Genomic DNA, 18,906 nt, shown 5'->3' with positions numbered 1-18,906 from the left:
GTGGGCTGCCATTTCCTCCTTCAGGGGATCTTCCTGACTCAGGGATCGAACCCACGTCTCCTGCATTCTTTTTTTTTTTTTTAATTGGAGGCTAATTACTCTACAATATTGTAGTGGTTTTGCCATACACCGACATGAATCAGCCATGGGTGTACATGAGTTCCCCATCCTGAACCCCCCTCCCACCTCCCTCCCTGTCCCACCCCTCAGGGTCATCTCAGTGCACCGGCCCTGAGCACCCTGTCTCATGCCTCGAATCTGGACTGGTGATCTGTTTCACATATTATAATATACATGCTTCAGTGCCACTCTCTCAAATCATCCCACCCTTGCCTTCTCCCACAGAGTCCAAAAGTCTGTTCTTTACATCTATGTCTCTTTTGCTGTTTCATGTATAGGGTCATCGTTACCATCTTTCTAAATTCCATATATATGCGTTAATATACTGTATTGCTGTTTTTCTTTCTTACTTCACTCTGTATAATAGGCTCCAGTTTCATCCCCCTCATTAGAACTGATTCAAATGCATTCTTTTTAATGGCTGAGTAATATTCCGTGGTGTATATGTACCACAGCTTTCTTATCCATTTGTCTGCTGATGGACATCTGGGTTGCTTCCATGTCCCGGCTATTGTAAAGAGTGTGCAGGCGGATTCTTTACCCACTGAGCCACCTGGGACGCCCATCAGACACCTTCAGGAAAAGGTTATATAACTCTGCACCATTCCTATGCATCTGCGGAGTTTCTAGGCTGCCTGTGTGACCTGGAGAGAGTGCAGGGGGCTGCTCTCCCCACCTGTCACTCCTGCAGGTGCATAGGAGGGGTGTGAAGATGTGTCCAGGTGAGGGAGGCAGCGAGCCTCCAGCATCGTGTTCTGTGTCCCACAGGCACGGACATCAACGGGGCCCTGCAGAGGGGCATCCAGCTGCTTAATGACTATGTGGCCCACAATGACATCGAGGACCGCAGCGTGTCCCTCGTGGTCTTCCTGACGGACGGAAAGCCCACCGTCGGGGAGACCCACACCCTTAAGATCCTCAACAACACCCGGGAGGCCACCCGGGGCCGGGTCTGCATCTTCACCGTGGGCATCGGGGCCGACGTGGACTTCAAGCTGCTGGAGAAGCTGTCCCTGGAGAACTGCGGGCTCACGCGGCGAGTCCACGAAGAGCACGACGCCCGAGCCCAGCTCATCGGGTCTGTGGTCTGCCTGTGTCCTCAGGGCGAGGGGAGGGCAGAGGCGGGCTCAGCGGGAGGCCTGGACGTGAGGCTGGACCCCAAGTCTGCCTGTGTCCTTGGGGTGGGGAGGGCAGGCTCAGCAGGCCTGGACATGAGGCTGGACCCAAAATCTGATCTATGTGTCTTAAAATCAGGCTGATCTGGGTTCACATTCTGGCACTGCCTTATGACTTTAGGCCTTAAGACCCTCTGTGCCTCAGCCTTCTCACCTGTGACAGGAGGATTCTGGCCGGATGATAGAATTTAACGAGAAAAACCATGTGAAGTATTGGCAGGACTGTTAGGGATTCTTGAAATTATATTCTGTGAAGACTTGTTAAGATTAATTAGGCTAGGTAAGAAGGAGTATGCATATTCACGGAATATGCAGCAGTGTCTATACCCGTCTGAAGGTCAGCGTCTTCCAGCATCTAAATACTGAAGGAGGATTACCCTCATTCACACTGTGTTACTCCAGAAGCAAAACTGAGACCAGTGGGTGGAGCTTGCAGGAAGGAAAATGGTGATTTACTGCCAGAAGCTCTCTGGTTCTCCTCAGATCAGTGGACAAGAGACGAGGAGCTTGTGGGGCAGTGAGTTCCCCATCACCAGTGGTATTCAAGCCTCTGCTGCACAGCCTCCTGCCTGAGATGTTCTGGGTGGAATGTTGGACTTGGCTGCTTCTAAGATCAGAACTGCCTCCCCAGCAGCCCATGTTTTCCTCTAAGCCCTGTCCTGCTTGCCGCCCGGGCAGGCCCTGATTCTCCCCTCCATTCCTCCTCCCCAGGTTCTACGATGAGATCAGGACCCCGCTCCTCTCCGACATCCGCGTGGATTATCCTCCCGGCTTGGTGGAGCGTGCCACCAGGACCCTGTTCCCCAACTACTTCAACGGCTCGGAGATCGTAATCGCAGGGAAGCTGGTGGACAGGGCAATGGACCGGCTGCACGTGGAGGTCACGGCCAGCAACAGTAAGAAGTTTGTGGTGCTCAAGAAGGACGTGCCCGTGGAGCCCGGGAAGGTGGGGATCGACGTCCCGCAGAGCCCCAGGCCCAGGGGGCGTGGCCAGGAGGAGCCCAACCACCTGGAACGTCTCTGGAGCTACCTGACCCTGAAGGAGCTGCTGAGTGCCTGGCTGCAGAGCATCGAGGAGCCGGAAAGGGAGCGGCTGAGGCAGGAGGCCCAGGCGCTGGCCGTGAACCACCGCTTCCTCATCCCTTTCACATCCATGACGCTGAAGTCAGCACCGCGGACAGAGACCCCAGAGGCCGCCTACGGCATGTCCAGCGCATCCGTGGCCACTGGACCCGAAACGGTGATGCAGAGCCTGCGAGGCACACACCTGCAGCCAGGTGAGCGTATACGTGGTTCAGTGTGGGGACCCACACGGCCCTTTCTGGCTGCTTTTTCAGGCCAAGGTCCTCTCTTATTTTCTTGTATCGTAATTTCTATAAACAACGTTCTATTCCTGCAGCTCCTAGCTAACAGTGGGTTAGCTTGTGTTTGTATTGTTATTATAAACCGTGGATCGCTATAGAGAAGTTCAAGAAGGTAAAGTCAGTCTATCGATAAATCATCGATATTGAGTGCCCACCACGAGCCACAGGAATGAACAGACAAGTAAACAAATGTTCATTTATAAGTGCCTTTCTATATATTTTTTAAAGATTTATTCATTTTATTTTTCTGGCTCTGCTGGGTCTTCATTGCTGCACGTGGGTTTTCTCCAGTTGGGGAGAGGGGTCTCCTCTCTAGTCGCAGCGTGCAGGCTTGTTTGCAGTGGTTTCTCTTGTGGAGCGCAGGCTCTAGGGCACACAGGCTTTAGTACTTGCTGCACGTGGGCTCAGAAGTTGCGGCTCCCGGGCTCTGGAGCACAGGCTCAGTAGTTTGGCACACGAACTTAGTTGCTGCACGGCCTGTGGGATCCTTCCAAGTCAGGGCTCAAAGCGGTTTCCCTTGCATTTCAAGTCTACTTTTTATCCAGTGGACCACCAGGGAAGCCCACCTTTCTATATTTTTAAACACTTCAGTTATGTCATTTGACGCTTATGCTTGATTTTATATAGATAAAAATAAAATTTATATGATAAAATTTTATAGGTACAATAAAATAAAATTTTACTACAAATTATATTTTATTGTTCAGTCACTCAGTTGTGCCCAGCTCTTTGTGAGCCCATAGACTGCAGCACGCCAGGCTTCCCTGTCCTTCACTATCTCCCAGAGTTTGCTGAAACTCATGTTCATTGAGCCGATGATGCCATCCAACCATCTCATCCTCTGCTACCCCCTTCTCCTCCTGTCCTCAATCTTTCCCAGCATCAGGGTCTTTTCCAATGAGTCAGCTCTTCGCATCAGGTGGCCAAAGTATTGGAGCTTCAGCATCAGTCTTTCCAATGAATGTTCAGGGTTGATTTCCTTTAGGATTGACTGGTTTGATCTCGTTGCTGTCCAGGGGACTCTCAAGAGTCTTCTCCAACACCACAATTTGAAAGCATCAATTCTTTGGCGCTCAGCCTTCTTTATGGTCCAACTCTCTCATCTATACATGACTACTGGAAAAACCATAGCTTTGATTATACAGACCTTTTTCAACAAAGTGATGTCTGCTTTTTAATATGCTGTCTAGGTTTATCATAGCCCATGTCTTGTATATTTTATGAATTTTACTGCTCATGTTTTTATTAAAATTGTATTTTTAATGATTTTGTTTACAATGAAATAAATGAAATTTTATTTTATTATAGATATTATTTAAATTATATAGAATAAATTAAGTTCTATATAAGAGAATTCAGAGTTGAAACAGAAATTTTTTATTATCTGTCCCCATGCTATTTTTCAGGGGAAATTAGTAGAAACAAGAATGAGAGGGACTTCCTTGGTGCTCCAGTGATTAAAAATCTGCTTTCCAATGTGAAGAGCACAGATTCAATCCCTGGTCAGGAAACTAAGATTCCCACATGCCTCGAGGTGCAGCCAAAAAAAAAAAAGAATGGGAAAAAGGCAGGAAAAGTAATTCAACCAAAGCAAAGGGTTATATTCTCAGTAATATCTGCTTGTGGAAAACAGCACTTTTTTCATATGTGACGTTTTTATTAGCTTCCTGCCAGGTTCACATGTCCTAAGGTGAGGGAACTGACATGCACCCAGGCCTCGCACGATCCTCAGATTCTAAACTCTGAGAATCACCTGGGCGAGGTGGAGAGAGCACAACCTTAGGATCCAGACTGTTTCAGCTCGTGGCATCTCCTCGCCAGCTGTGGCCTGGGGCAGGCTTCTGAACCTCTCTGAGCTTCTGTTCTCTCACCTGTAAAATGCAGATAGTGGTGTCTTTCCTGAAGGACTGTTGCAAGGATTAATGTGCAGAATCTTAGGTACAGAATGAGGGTTCTGCACATGTTAGATACCCTCTCCCATGAGGAGTGCAGAACTAGAAGTTTAGCGAGAAGTCCAGACCCTAATGTAGAGGCGAAAAATGCTACATCGCGTTTCTAGAAAGAGTGGAGCTTGTCTTGGCAAAACTAGGACAGTATTCATTCTGGTGAAAAGGATGAAGAATCAGTCAGTTGCGTGGTGCTATGAGTTCAGGCTGCAAGATCTGTGCCACATCCAGGGAAAATGGCTCTTTTGCGTAACATCTTGATTTGATGTTAGTAACTCAAATTTCTGCAGCTTCAGGAGATAGCAAACTCGTAAATGACACAGGACTCAGAGGGCCAAGAAGACAGATGAGGAATAACCAACTGATTGAGCAAAAGGCTCGTTAGATATAAAATTTTCCTGAAGCATCAGTTAGTACTCAGGACAATTTCCTCGTTTTGTTTAAAGCTCCGATGATTTTTTAATTTTAAGATTTTTTGAGTGTCTGTGACAGTTTAAGGCTCCCAAAGCAGGCATCCAGACTGAGCTGCCACTTCTCCCCTGTGGTTGACCTGATTCTGTCCATGTCCTGCTTATGAGGGGTCAGTTAGAGAAGGGGGCACTTAAAAACACCCAGATACTATGATCTTCATTTTCTGGGTGCAGAGATCAATGAAGCACAAGCATAAGAGGAGCATAAGCTTGTTAATACAGACAGCTTGGAACAATATATTAATTTTATTTTATTGACAGGAAGTAATTTACTTTGGGGTTATTTTTTCATATTTATTTTTGCCGCTGCTTTGTGAATTGTGTTTACACTCACGGCTCTAGACCTGGATTGCCATGATATCTTTTTCTTTTACATTTTTGTATCCTTTTGGTTGTCGTAAAGTGCTATTTTATAAAAAAAAAAAGTTAAATAAAATTTACCATCATAACCATTTTTCCATTCTTTTTTTAAAATTGAAGTGTAGTTGATTTACAGTGTGTTGCTGCTTTCTGCTGAACAGCAAAGTGATTCGGTTATACATATATCAGTTCAGTTCAGTTCAGTCGCACATATACATTCTTTATTTTTAGCCTTTTCCATTATGGTTTATCTGTGCTATACGTTAGGGCCTTGTTGTTTATCCATTTTATTTGTAAAAGCTTATATCTGCTGACCCCAGCCTCCCACTCCATCCCTCCCCTGACGCGCTCCCTCTTGGTACCCACCATTCTGTCCTCTGCATTGTAACCATTTTTAAGTGTACAGCTCCGTAGTGTCAAGTATATTCACATCATTGTGAAACAGATCTCCAAAACTTTTTCATCTTGCAAATCTAAAACTCTGTTCCCATTAAACAATTCTGCTTTCCCCCTCCCCCACAACTATAGAATATTTTCTGTATTTTTTCCTATCATATACACAGAAATCACAGCCAAGAATATTATTTTAATTTATAAGGAATAAAATAATTACCCCTCCTTATGTTACACCTTCATTTTGTGTTGGGAGGCCAAGCTCCTCCTGTAAAACAAATGTTTTAAAATTGTCACAAATGTATCTGAAAGCTGTATTTGACTCATCTCAACTCTCTATACCTCTCACTTCCTCCTCTTTAATAAATAACAATGGTGGGTCTCTTCTTTCTCCTCTCTAGGACCTGCTGTCAAGAAACCATACAGCCCAAGGATTAAAATCTCCAAAACATCAGGTAAAGGAAAGAAATATGCTTGTGTGTGATTGAGAGTTGAGATATTTAGGACTAAGATGACCAGGAATTCCCTGAAGCCAGTTAGATCAGCTCATAGAACAAGATGTGAGGACCTAAATTTATTTAGCTCAAGTCTGCAGCGTGGGGGCAGTTCTCAAAACCCCGACTGTCATTATACCATCACCTAAACTCCACAGATAACACAGCCTAGCAGGAGCCCTAGTAGAAGGATTGATTGGACAGAGGCACACGTTCATCATGATTGACTTGAAAAGACATTTGTTTTTAGAGATCTGAAGTATGCTTGCTTCCGGCTTCTGGTGTTGCAGTTATCTGCCACAGTGCACACTTTGTAAACATTATTATTCTATTATTTTCATAATCCTTGGCTTTAGAAGGGAAGAACAGATAACGATACCATAAAATTTCTCTTGGCCAGCTTCCTGGGATTATAATAAAAATCTGGATGGAATAATGACCCAAGCCCTGCGTTTTATTCTTCAAATGTACACATCTGCCTTTGTAAGCCTTCCTTGCTGCCTTGCTGATGATGTACTGGGCATGCGGTTTCACATAGCCAGGGACATTCTGGAGATTAGCTCTGGGTAGAGGAAACACATCGTCCCCAGTGGGTAGGTGTCATTCCTTTGAGCACACACGCATTATGGAATGCAAGAAAACTTTCCTCTTGGATACTGAGTGGAGTAATGACTTCCAGACCGCTCCTCTCTTTTCTTGGAGCAAGCAACATCTTCCCTTGTAAAGGAATTTGGTAGATTGAGTACAAATGGTGTGGAGTGAGCACAAGACGCTCTCAGAGAACTGCCACGCAGTTATATGCGTGCCCACAGAGTGCCAAAAATATGCACTTTCATCTTCAGTGGTTGTCATTTTCTCATCTACAAAAGACCAGTGCCTTGTATGTCTTAATTACATTGTCCTTCACTGGATGGTTGAGGCAGTTTACAGTGAGATCAACCAGATTCTTCCAGAGGCCCCTCTGAGTCAGGCTGGGGACAGAAGGGATTTCTCAGCAGTTCCTCCAAGACCCTTAACTGGCTCAAAGCTTGAAAACACTGAGCTCCTGGTCCACCACCCCTCACTGTATACAAATGGTGGAATGTGTGCATAGACAGGAAAATCAGTCCTGTGCACGCATACGCGTGTACACACGAAGCAGAGGGGAATTCGGAAACATGCTGTGCTTGGTGTATAGAGAGAAACGAACCCTCCAGTCTTGTGGGAAAAGAGAGCTGGTGTAGACTCTCGGGAAATATTTTGTCTGTACGGTGAGAGGCAAGGCCATCCGTCTTTAGCAGAGGTGAAAACGAGGGGAACAGGCAAGGAGTGGGGGTCAGCCAAGCTTTGGGGTCTTATCTGCGGACAGAATTTTGAGAGCAAGACAGTCAGTGGGACCCAGAGGATGAGCTGCCACGGTCGCTGCTGGCTGGCCTCCTGCTGACTCTGTGTCCTTCACTTGTCACCAGCTCTAAACTGGGCTCAGTCATTGCCACTCACGCGAGGGCTGTGTCTGACTGGCGCCGGGAATGTCTCTAGGGCCGGGGCTCTCCAGAGACAGGGCAGGACGTTCTCATCCACATCACTTAACTAGGCTGGCCTAAGCGTGACAGAAGGGGTTAGGAGCAGCCACAGAGGGAGCTGAAGAATGTGGGCCCAGTTGTCGTGGGGGTGTAGGGTGAGGCCCCGCTTACCTCTGCAGCTCAGCTGACTGCAGTGTCGTCACAGGAGCATTGGATTTGAATTTAGGGACCTGCATTCAAATATTTACTTTCCACAAGCTGCCTGTGTAGCCACTGCATCGCTTCATCTCCCAGGCATCTTCCTCGTGTGGACACGGAGGACCTGCCGTTGACAGGATTAAGTCAACACAAGAGAAAATAGGAAAAGAAGTGCTTACACAGAAAGGTGCCCGGTAAATGTCTCTTCTTTCTGTTTCTCTCCCGTTCTTGCCCTGGCCTGGCAGCGGATGGAGACCCCCACTTTGTTGTGGATTTCCCCTTGAGCAACCTCACCGTCTGTTTCAACATCGATGGAGAACCCGGGCACATCCTGAGGCTGGTCTCTGATCACGCAGACTCTGGTGAGTTCTGCCTGGAAAGTAGAAGACCTTGCATTTGCAGACTAGAAATAAATAAGTCCTAACCATTGCATTTTACCCCACTCCTCATGGTGTCACGGCATCTGGTCCCACCGCTTTATGGCAAATAGATGGGGAAACAGTGGAAACAGTGACAAACTGTGTTTTGGGGGGCTTCCAAATCATTGCAGATAGTGACTGCAGCCATGAAATTAAAAGACACTTGCTCCTTGGAAGAAAAGCTATGACCAACCAAGACAGTATATTAAAAAGCAGAGACATTATTTTGCCAACAAAGGTCTAGTCAAAGCTATGGTTTTTCCGTTAGTCATGTATGGATGCAAGAGTTGGACTATAAAGAAAGCTGAGCACCGAAGAATTGATGCTTTTGAACTGTGTTGTTGGAGAAGACGCTTGAGAGTCCTTTGGATGGCAAGGAGATCAAACCAGTCCATTCTAAAGGAAATGAGTCCTGAATATTCATCGGAAGGACTGATGCTGAAGCTGGAACTCCAATACTTTGGCCACCTGATGGGAAGAACTGACTCATGTGAAAAGACCCTGATGCTGGGAAAGATTGAGGGCAGGAGGAGAAGGGGATGACAGAGGATGAGATGGTTGGAGGGAATCACCGACTCAATGAACATGAGTGTGAGTAAACTCTGGGAGTTGGTGATGGACAGGGAGGCCTGGTGTGCTGCAGTCCATACAGTCGCAAAGAGTCGGACATGGCTGAGTGACTGAACTGAACCGAATCTTTGCGTTTTACCCCGCTGCTCATGATGTCCTGGGGTCTTCAAATCAGGAGGAGTGGAAACTAGTGGATCAGAAATGCTGTGTCAGGGCCACAAGAGAGTTTTTGGAACAAAAGCAGACAAACATGTCAAACCCCTTTTATTTTCTATTTTTTAACTTTTTTTTCACTTTTAAATTTTTATCAGAGTATAGTTGATTTACAGTGCTGTTTTAGTTTCAAGTGTACGGCAAAATGAATCAGTTCTACATATACATATATCCACTCTTTTATTTTTTTTAAGATGCTTTTCCCATATGTTGTTGTTCAGTCGCTAAGTCGTGTCTGACTCCTTGCAACCCCATGGAGTGCAGCACGCCAGGCTTCCTGTCCTTCATTATTCCCGGATCTTGCTCAAACTCATTGAGTCCGTGATGCCATCCAACCATCTCGTCCTCTGTCATCCCCTTCTCCTCCTGCCCTCAATCTTTCCCAGCATCAGGGCCTTTTCCAGTGAGTCGGCTCTTCCCATCAGGTGGCCAAAGTATCGGAGCTTCAGCTTTATCAGCAGTCCCTCCAATGAATATTCAGGGTTGATTTGCTTTCTGACTACTGGTTGGATCTCCTTGCAGTCCAAGGGACTCTCAAGAGTCTTCTCCAGCACCACAATTCAAAAGCATCAATTCTTCGGTGCCCAGCCTACTTTGGGCTCCTTTTCCCATATAGGTCATTACAGATTATTGAGCAGAGTTCCCTGTGCTCTACAGTAGGTCCTTGTTGATTATCTGCTTTATATATAGTCGTGTGTATCTTTTGGCGGAAACCTACATCAGCTTCTTCTACCCAGGACACTGGTCACACATCACGTACGCCTTCACACATTCGTTCATTCATTCACTACGCAGAGTGGTCCCTGCGTGAGAGCAGAAGTTCTCGGTTCTAGAAACACAAGGGAAGACGGAAATTCTAATGAGATCCCTTCATGTGGCAGTGGGGGCAGTTTGTCTAACCGCTGCTCTCTTCCCCTTCGCCTTTGAGGTGTGACGGTGAACGGAGAATTGATTGGGGCCCCTGCTCCTCCAAACGGCCACAAGAAACAGCGCACGTACTTCCATACCATCACCATCCTCGTCAACAAGCCGGAGAGATCTTACCTGGAGATCACCCCCAGCAGGGTCATCGTGGATGGTGGGGACAGGCTGGTCCTCCCCTGCAACCAGAGTGCGGTCGTGGGGCGCCGGGGGCTGGAGGTGTCCGTGTCCGCCAATGCCAACGTCACCGTCAGCATCCGGGGCACCGTGGCCTTTGTCGTCCTCCTCCACCTCTACAAAAACCCAGCCCCTTACCAGCGCAACCACCTGGGCTTCTACATCGCCAACGGCCAAGGCCTCTCCAGCAACTGCCACGGCCTGCTAGGTAGGTGGCTGATTCCCACGCCCGTCACAGCACAGAGTTCAGTTTCCCACGGTGAACCTGATGCTGCCCGTGCCTTGCATGGCTGAGAAATTCCCCAGAAGTGTGGTCTCCTTTCCACATTTTTGTTTTGGCTCTGCTGGGTCTTTGGGCTTTTCTCTAGTTGCGGCCAGCGTGTGCTGCTCTCCAGTTGCAGCGACGCTCAGGCTTCTCACTGTGTGGACTTCCCTCATTGTGGAGCACAGGCCCTGGGCGCGTGGGCTTCAGTGGTTGTGGTGCGTGGACTTGGTTGCACCGAGGCATGTGGGATCTTCCCGGACCACGGATCAAACCCATGTTGCCTGCGTTGGCAGGAGGATGTTTAACTGCTTGAGCACTAGGGAAGTCCAGGAATGTGGTCTTTATGTAGCTTATGAAAAGTCTGTTTCTTTCTCTCTTGTTTTTTCTTTTTAATAATTTTTTTTGTGACTTGCCTGGTGGCTCAAACGGTAAAGAATCTGCCTGCAATGCAGGAGACCCGGGTTCAGTCCCTGGATCGGGAAGATCCCCTGGAGAAGGCAGTGGCTTCCCACTCCAGTAGTCTCGCCTGGAGAATTCCATGGACAGAGTTGCTGCAAATGGCAAAATTTCGTTCTTTTTCACGGCTAAGTAGTATTCCATTGTATATACACCACATCTTCTTTATCCATTCATCAGGTGACGGATACTCAAGTCGCTTCTCTATCTTGGCAGTTGCGAATAGTACTGCTGTGAACTTTGGGGTGCACATATCTTTTCAAATCAGTGTGAAAAGTGTATTTCTTACTTCATGACTACTTTCTAGAGTAGGAATGAACTTTACTAATTTTCACTCACCTTCAGGGAAAGGGAGCAAAAAAGTGGGGCATCCTTCTCTTCATCCCTCTCTGGTTCTTTACTCTCAGGGAGGCCATGCAAACACAGGGCAGCCCACAGCTCAGCACCCAGTGGGCCCCCTCTGCCTGGCTTCCCTCTGCATGCCATTGCATGTGGGCCCTTTGACCACAAGTAAGGAGGGAGCCACTGCCAGGGCTGGGTTTAGAAAGCAGGATTTCCTGGCCCTCGCGCTGGATGTCTCAGTGCAGCCTGCCTGACAAGTGCGAGCTCCTCTCGTGGACGCGGAGCTCGGGCCCCTCGGCCTTTGTGATGTCCTGGCTTGACCTGGAGAATTCTGACGCTGCTTCCCACACCCACTAAGTGCATGCACGGACGAGGTCCCCGGGCGGGAGGAGGGCGGGGAAGACTGGACCCTCCTTCTCCATTTATCCACCCCCATCTCATCCTCCTGCCTCAGTAGGAGACTGGGTATCTGTGTTTTTATTTTGTAATTTTTTAATGTTTATTTTTGGCTGCGTTGGGTCTTCGTTGCTGCTTGGGCTACTCTTTAGTTGCTCAGGCTTCTGATTGCAATGGTCTCCCTTGTGGCCGAGCACAGGCGGCAGGGCGAGTGGGCTGCGGGAGTTGCGGCTCCCGGGCTTTAGAGCACAGGCTCAGTAGTTGTGGAGCACGGGCTTGCTTGGTCTGAGGTATGCAGGATCTTCCTGGATCCGGGATTAAACCAATGTCTCCTGCATTGGCAGGCAGATTCCTTACCACTGAGCCACCAGGGAAGTGCCTGGTTTTGTTTATTTAAATATTTACTTAGCTGCACCAGGTCTTAATGGCAGCATTTGGGATCTAGTTCCCTGACCAGGGATCGAACCCAGGCTCCCTGCCTTGGGAGCTAGGAGTCTTAGCTGCTTGACCACCAGGGATACCCCCTGGGGAATCTCTGTTTGCAGGCAGGGCATCTTTCCTGTGTTGGCTTACAGAAGTGGAGGCTATAGGTCTCCCCTCCCTACACCCCTCCAGACACTGATACAGGTGCCTCTGGGGGGGGTCCAGCCCAGGATCGCAGGCATCACCTTGACAATGATGTCATACTCCCCTTCCTGTGGGTCCCACCTGGGCATATGTTGGTCACCAGCACCCGAATTGAAGTTAGACATTGTTCAACTGCATTGTTTGCGCTTGACCTAGACCTGATGTCTTTTGTGCCCTCTCAGGTCAATTCCTGAACCAGGAGGCCAGACTCATAGGGCTCAGCAAGCGCCCTGCGCATCCTCCGGTTCCCGAGGCAGGGGAGAGGTCTGAGGCCGTCCTTGAGGTTAAAGGTCGCCAGGTCCCGGTGGTCTGGAAGCAGAGGAGGATCTACAACGGGGAGGAGCAGGTGGACTGCTGGTTTGCCCGGAACAACGCTGCCGGCCTGCTCGACGGGGAGTACCAGGGCTACCTGGCCGCCCATCCTTTTGACTCCGAGACCGCCTTCGGCCCGGGCCCCTCCCGGGGACTCTGACAGCAGCAGCCGCATGCAAGAGTGCGTGGAAGGGGACCCCGTGGTCTGGTTCTTGGCTGGTTCAGTCTGGTAGCCACCGCCCTGACCTCAGCCCTAGTGGCAGGGAGGTCTGCCATCTGCTTGAAAAGAGAGTGGGATCAGGACCTTGAAGGGAGGAGGGGATTCTTCCCTCTCTCCTCCCCCTCCCTCATCTCCAGCAGCAAAAGATGGTGGCACCAAGGGGCCAGTCACAGCTAAAAGCAAGTCTCTGTCTTGTCCCAGCTGGCCTGTCCATCTCACCGCCGACCCTAAGGTGACTGATGAAGGAAGGTCAGGTCTGTTTTCTTTGTGGAAATGGCCAAGTTCGGGCACTCTGCTCTGCGCCTCATACTAATGCTTAGGGATCTCTCTTCCTAGCCTGGCTGTGTCCTCCAGACATGCGGCCAACCTCTGCCTCAGGGGAGCCTTTCCCTGGCCTCAGCCCCCCACCCCCACCCCCTGGTATTGCACACAGCATGCAGACTGGATCATTGTAAACCACTCGGCCTGGCTTTAGCAGAGGATTTTCTTCTGCCGTGATGTCTCGCCCTTGAAAATTTGTTTTCATTTAAAAAAAAAAATCAATTCAAAATAGAAACGCTGCATTCCAGATACCAACATTCTTCTAACAGGCTCTGTAAACCCCTTGTCTTTTGCTGGTGAGATTCTATTTATTCCGGAAAGCTGATAATACACAGGGCGGCCCACGTGGGAGTATTTCACTGGCCCGTCTCGGAGCTGGAGTGCCGTCCAGCTGCACGATGAATCTTCCATTTGGCTCTTCCAGCCTGGTCCTGCTTCCAGCCTGGTTCGCCCGAGGTCCCCAGGAGGTGATGAGGCAGGCTCTTGCAGAACTGTGATGGGGGGGATTGGATCAGCACAGAGCCGACCTACAGGGATCAAACTCTCAGCAGGAAGCATGGACAATGGGGCCCACATCCCAGACCCAGAGGCCGGAAGTCAGTATGAGCGAGAGGCTGGGGACAGATCTGATTCCGTCAGGACAGGTTACAGTCAGGGGTCGGGGGTGATATCAGAAGTCAGTGACGTCACCCTCCTTCTTGCGGGAGCTGTGAAGCCTGCTGCGTCATCAAGGCGATGGGAGGCGGGCAGTGGCCTCGGGACCTCTTTTCTTGCCCCCAGCTTGTGCTCCGCTTGGTCTTCTCTGGACCACAGAGGTCGTCCTATAAGTCTGACCCTCACAGCAGTCGGAGCGCACATGGACACAGAGGGCCCAAACAGCCAACAGTGTGGGAGGAAAGACTTGGGTCAGAGAAATGGAATATTTTAAGGGCAGACTGAGTAGAATAATGGCTTTTGTGCTGGTTTCATGGAGGTCCCGTCCAGGACGGAGCGATTCTAGAACTTCCATGCCATGTGGAAGCTGAAGCACTAGGAGAGAAATCAGAATTAAGAAAATCGCTTATCATCTTGGCCCTCCCGTATGTGAGCAGCAAATTGACCTGCCGGTGTTTCTGTGGACCAGGCGACTGCAGGAGGTGAAGGTAGTGCCGGGACTGAGCCGGAGGCTGGGGGCTGGGGGCGGTGGTCGGTTCTGTCTCAGAGTCTCCGTGCCGCTCCACTCTGGGAACCCACCAGACCAGAGCTGGCAGCTATGTTATTTTTGACTCAACTCAGATGCCTATTGTGCCCGTGGTGTGAGCGCACCAGTCCAGGCCGCTGACAGCTGATTCCATATTTCAGAGGGAGAGGAGGAGCAGGAGGTGGGCTGGCGGGTGCCTGGGCAGGCTCTGCAGGGTCCTTCCTGTTCCGTAAACCTCGGCCCCAGCTGGGCAGATGACCCTGCGGCCGTGGGGTTGTGTTCCAGGCTGTGTGTTCCAGGCGTGGCCTCAGCTGCAGACAAGACGAGAAGCTATTCCTACAGGACTAGCTACTTCCCTTACTCTCCTATTCAGGGGGGAAAAAAAAATCCATTTTTTAAAAGTATGAGGTTGAACTTTCATTTTAACGTTTTTACTTTAGACACATCCCACTTTTCTTTCTCCTTCTCTTCCATTGTATATATATATATATTTTTTTGCAAAAGTATGTACCAGGACATTTTCTGTTTCAGCCAGAGACTATGAGATTTGTGGGCCCCAAACTTCACACCAAAGTCATACTTCAGGTTTTTTTTTTTAAACTTGATTGAAAAAATGTTATATTTTCTGTTGGTCACGTGTGTGGTGAAGAGCAAGATCTTTTCAAATAAACGTAAGTCCCCTGTATACAAATGAGTTCCATTCTGAGAGTGCATTTGTAAGTCCAGTTTGATCAGCAGCCCAGGTGACTCCAACAAAGTTAGCCCAGGTACCCAACTAACACAGTCGGCTGTATGGGACTGTACTGTAATAGATTTATAATGCTTTTCATGCAAATAATGCATAAAAAACAAACACAAAAAATAAAGCAACTATACTCCAATAAAATTAATTTTAAAAATAATTTTTTAAGAAATGAGACATTTTTAATCTTACAGTATAGTACCTTGGAAAGCACAGTAGTACAGCTGGCATGCGGAAGCACGCATAAATCTTTAAAAGCGCACAAGCTCACAACGTGAAGGTCTGTATGTAGAGGACTTACTGTAAATGCAGTGGCAAGGAGGGATTCTTTTCTGGGGGGTACATGGAGGCAGGGGCAGGTGGGCAACGTCCCCTACATCGGACGAGACCTAGAGCAGGGCCGGGCTGAGTCTCCAGAATCCATTCATTGGCTTTGACACAATGTCGTCGTCTGGACAATCATTTATTTTCCTTGAGTATTTAAAAATTAGGTGGGGTCAGGGATACTCAATGAGCAGGTCAATGAGCTTGAGAAGTCCGTTGCAATAATGAGGGTTTACACCTCAAGTTACGACATCACTAATGTCGACAAGTCCTAACTGTTGCTAGGCTGGGCTCTAGAAAGTCTCCACCCCTGGGTTCCTAATCCCCTCCCTCGTCTGAAAAAGAGAGGCATCTCCATGTGTTCTCTTCAAGGGTCTCCAGATGTAGTTTCACATTCCCTGAATAAAATGGACTGAAGTTCTGTCCTCATACTAGATGCTTTGTCTTCTGTTTGCCTTTTCGCTGGTTTACTAGTTTAGGATGCAGGGCATATGTGTTGGGAGGACAACCCTTCCTGAACCTCCATCACCCTGGGGAGCGTGGTGCTGGTCTCTGGAAAGGGAGAGATCACCTCTGTTTCTATCAGATGAAACATTAGATCTTTAGTTGAATCATGTGTCCCCTCAGGTGGACTAGGGACAGGTTTCATTTTCTTTACATTTATATCTTGGCTGTGCTGAATGCTATGGGCAGAAAGTCTGTGTCCCTCCAAATTCATATGCTGAAGCCTAAATCAAACCCCTAAGGTGATGGCACTAGGAGGTGGGACCCTGGGGAAGGGATGAGAGTGTGAGGATGGGGCCCTTGTGATGGGATTGGTGGTTGGTGGTTTAGTCACTCAGTCGAGCCCGACTCTTGTGATCCCATAGACTGTAGTCCACCAGGCTCCCCTGTCCATGGGATTCTGCAGCCAAGGATACTGGAGTGGGTTGCCATTTCCTTCTCCAGGGGATCTTCCTCACCCAGGGATCGAACCTGAGTCTCTTGCCTTGCAGACAGATTTTTCACCAGAGCCACCAGGGAAGCCCTTTGCGATGGGATTAGAGCCCTTCTAAGAAGAGACATGAGATGGTTCTTCTATTCTCCACCCCGTGAGCACTAGAGGGAACACCTTCTAAAATCGAGAATCGGGCTCTCATCAGACACCAAGTCAGCTGGCACCTTGATCTTGGATTTCCCAGCCTCCAAAATTGGGAGAAATAAACGTCAGTTGTAGAAGCCACATTGTCTATGGCATTTTTTTTTTTTTAAGATTTATTTGTTTGTTTTTGGCTATGCATGTTCCTCATTGCTGCGAGCAGGCTTTCTCTAGTTGTGGCAAGCGGGGTCTCCCTTCACGGTGGTGTGCAGGCTTCTCGCCGTGGTGGTTTCCCTTGTTGCGGAGCACAGGGTCTGAGGCGTGTGGGCTTCAGAAGCTGCAGCTTGAGAGCTCTAGAGCCCAGGCTCAGAAGTTGTGGTGCACAGGCTTAGTTGCTCCGAGGCATGTGGGATCTTCCCAGATCAGGGATCAGACCCGTGTCATCTGTATTGGCAGGAGGATCTTCCACCACTAGGGAAGCCCCTATGGTATTCTTGATAGAGCAACCTGAGCTGACTGAGCTGCTGACTCTTTCAAGACGCGAATTCCTTTTCTTCCCTTCAAGCTACCCCGAATGTATACAAACAATGTTATTACTAAATCCACAGGACTCTTGGAACCATTCATGCATGATCCAACTAAAATAAACAGCAAAAAAAAGAATAACACAGCTCAGCAAACACTTAGAATTGTGACTTTAAATATTTATTCTGTTCAGTTTAAAATAACAAGTAGGGCACGAGCTAGTTCACCTTCAAGAAGCATTTTCCCTCCACAAAAAATTTGTAAAAGAATAACATCTGAAAACAAACAACACCCTGGTGTATTTGTTTTGAGGGGAAATGACAAGAGAGAATAAAACTTGTTGATTCTAACTACACTGTTTGTAGACATTTCTGAATTCCATAGAAATATATGTACATCGAGCAAGTGACTTGACACTGGAAGAACCATGTGGAAACGGCAAATTGCTATATGGAACAGCCAATATGCATCAGCCATCTCTGACCTTTTATAAAGCAGACAGATTCATAGAGAAGTGCCTTAAGCGCCAGTCCCTTACCTTCCAGGGGTGTGAGCATCCCAACCCTTCTATCGCCTTCTTCTTGGGTCATTCGCCTGCCCAGACTGCCCATCCCCTCGCTCAGGACTTCTTCCACTGGCTCAGGGCATTTGTCGATGGTGGTTCTGGCATTTCTACCTCCAGTTCCTGCAGTCCTGCCAGATTCTGCTTAGATTTTAGATTCTGAACCAGAACCAGAGCAGACCTACAGAAGGAATGAGACATCACTGGGAGGCTGTGCTAAACAGAAAACAGGCCAACTCCGTATCTCAAGGGGATAAAATCAACCTCTCCTGGCTTTGGCTTCGGCTTTGTCTCTAATGAAGGGGCTGAACAAGGTAACGTGCTCAGATCCCATGATCTTTATTTTCTGATGGCATGGAAATCCTACCAGAGAACTCTGCAGAGGTCTAGCTGTGAAGGGAGGAAGGAGGTGGGGAAAACATTCCAAAGATGGAGTGTATTCAGCTACAAGGAAGAAGCGCATATTCAGAGGCTCCCACAGGAAATATCTGAAGCAGCTGGGGACAGCTTATGACTTGAAGTCATCTTCGTGCTCCGTTCAGTTTCAGTCAGTTTTGACCGGTGCCCGGTAGATTCGGGGGTTACTGAGACCCCACGGTGGTTGATGCTGGGCGGGCCTGCAGACTCCTCTCTCCCTGCGCCCTAGCTGGGTCTGTCTCCAGCCCTGCATCCTTCACTTGTGCCCCCAGGTATGTACGCATCGGGAAATCACAGAGTTCTGCTGTAGGTCCCTTCAACCAGCCGGGTTCCTGCTGGCCTTTAGCAAAACTTAATCTGTTTTCCTTGAAGTGCATCGGCCTCCATGGCGCCTGTGTTCTGCTTCAACTTTCTAGACTACCTCACTCCACAGCTCTCCACAGAAATTCGCCTCCTTTTACACCGAGGACACTGGCGCGGGAGCTGCCTCCGTTCTTACTGTGTCTCATCACGTCTCCGTCTCCATCTCCTTCTTCTGGGCTCCATTCTTCTCGCTCTCCGCGCACTTGTCTCAATGATTCCTTGTCTTTCTAGAATCTCTAGACTCTTACCCCCAGAGGTTCTTCCCTCTTGGATACCCTTCCAGACGTCTCCTCCAGTGCTCATCGCTGGCCAGGCTCCACGGGGCTTCCTGCTGATCTTTTATTTCACTGTCAAGCTTGTGCTAGTGGTCGGTGTTTAAACCCTCTTTTATTAAGATTTTTTTTTTTACAGGGATCATTTTTAAAGTCTTTACTTAATTTATCACAATATTACT

The 18,906-nt window shown here is 48.5% G+C and overlaps 1 protein-coding gene across 1 annotated transcript in view; it reads left to right on the top strand.

The window, feature by feature from the left end:
* The window catches only part of ITIH5 (inter-alpha-trypsin inhibitor heavy chain 5), an 81,373-nt gene extending 66,119 nt beyond the window's left edge, over positions 1–15,254 (top strand). Inside the window, exons 9-14 of the mRNA XM_068987210.1 lie at positions 889–1,198; positions 2,007–2,572; positions 6,230–6,283; positions 8,268–8,384; positions 10,153–10,530; positions 12,591–15,254. Coding sequence (XP_068843311.1) covers positions 889–1,198; positions 2,007–2,572; positions 6,230–6,283; positions 8,268–8,384; positions 10,153–10,530; positions 12,591–12,880 — 1,715 coding nt within the window. The 3' untranslated portion in view covers positions 12,881–15,254. The remainder of the gene's footprint in view (positions 1–888; positions 1,199–2,006; positions 2,573–6,229; positions 6,284–8,267; positions 8,385–10,152; positions 10,531–12,590) is intronic.
* The last annotated feature ends 3,652 nt before the right edge of the window (positions 15,255–18,906 follow it).

The sequence above is a fragment of the Capricornis sumatraensis genome, chromosome 15, assembly GCF_032405125.1.
Source record: "Capricornis sumatraensis isolate serow.1 chromosome 15, serow.2, whole genome shotgun sequence".
Lineage (NCBI taxonomy): Eukaryota > Metazoa > Chordata > Mammalia > Artiodactyla > Bovidae > Capricornis > Capricornis sumatraensis.
The sequence above is the reverse complement of the archived record's forward strand: the minus strand, read 5'-3'. Positions and strand labels throughout refer to the sequence as shown.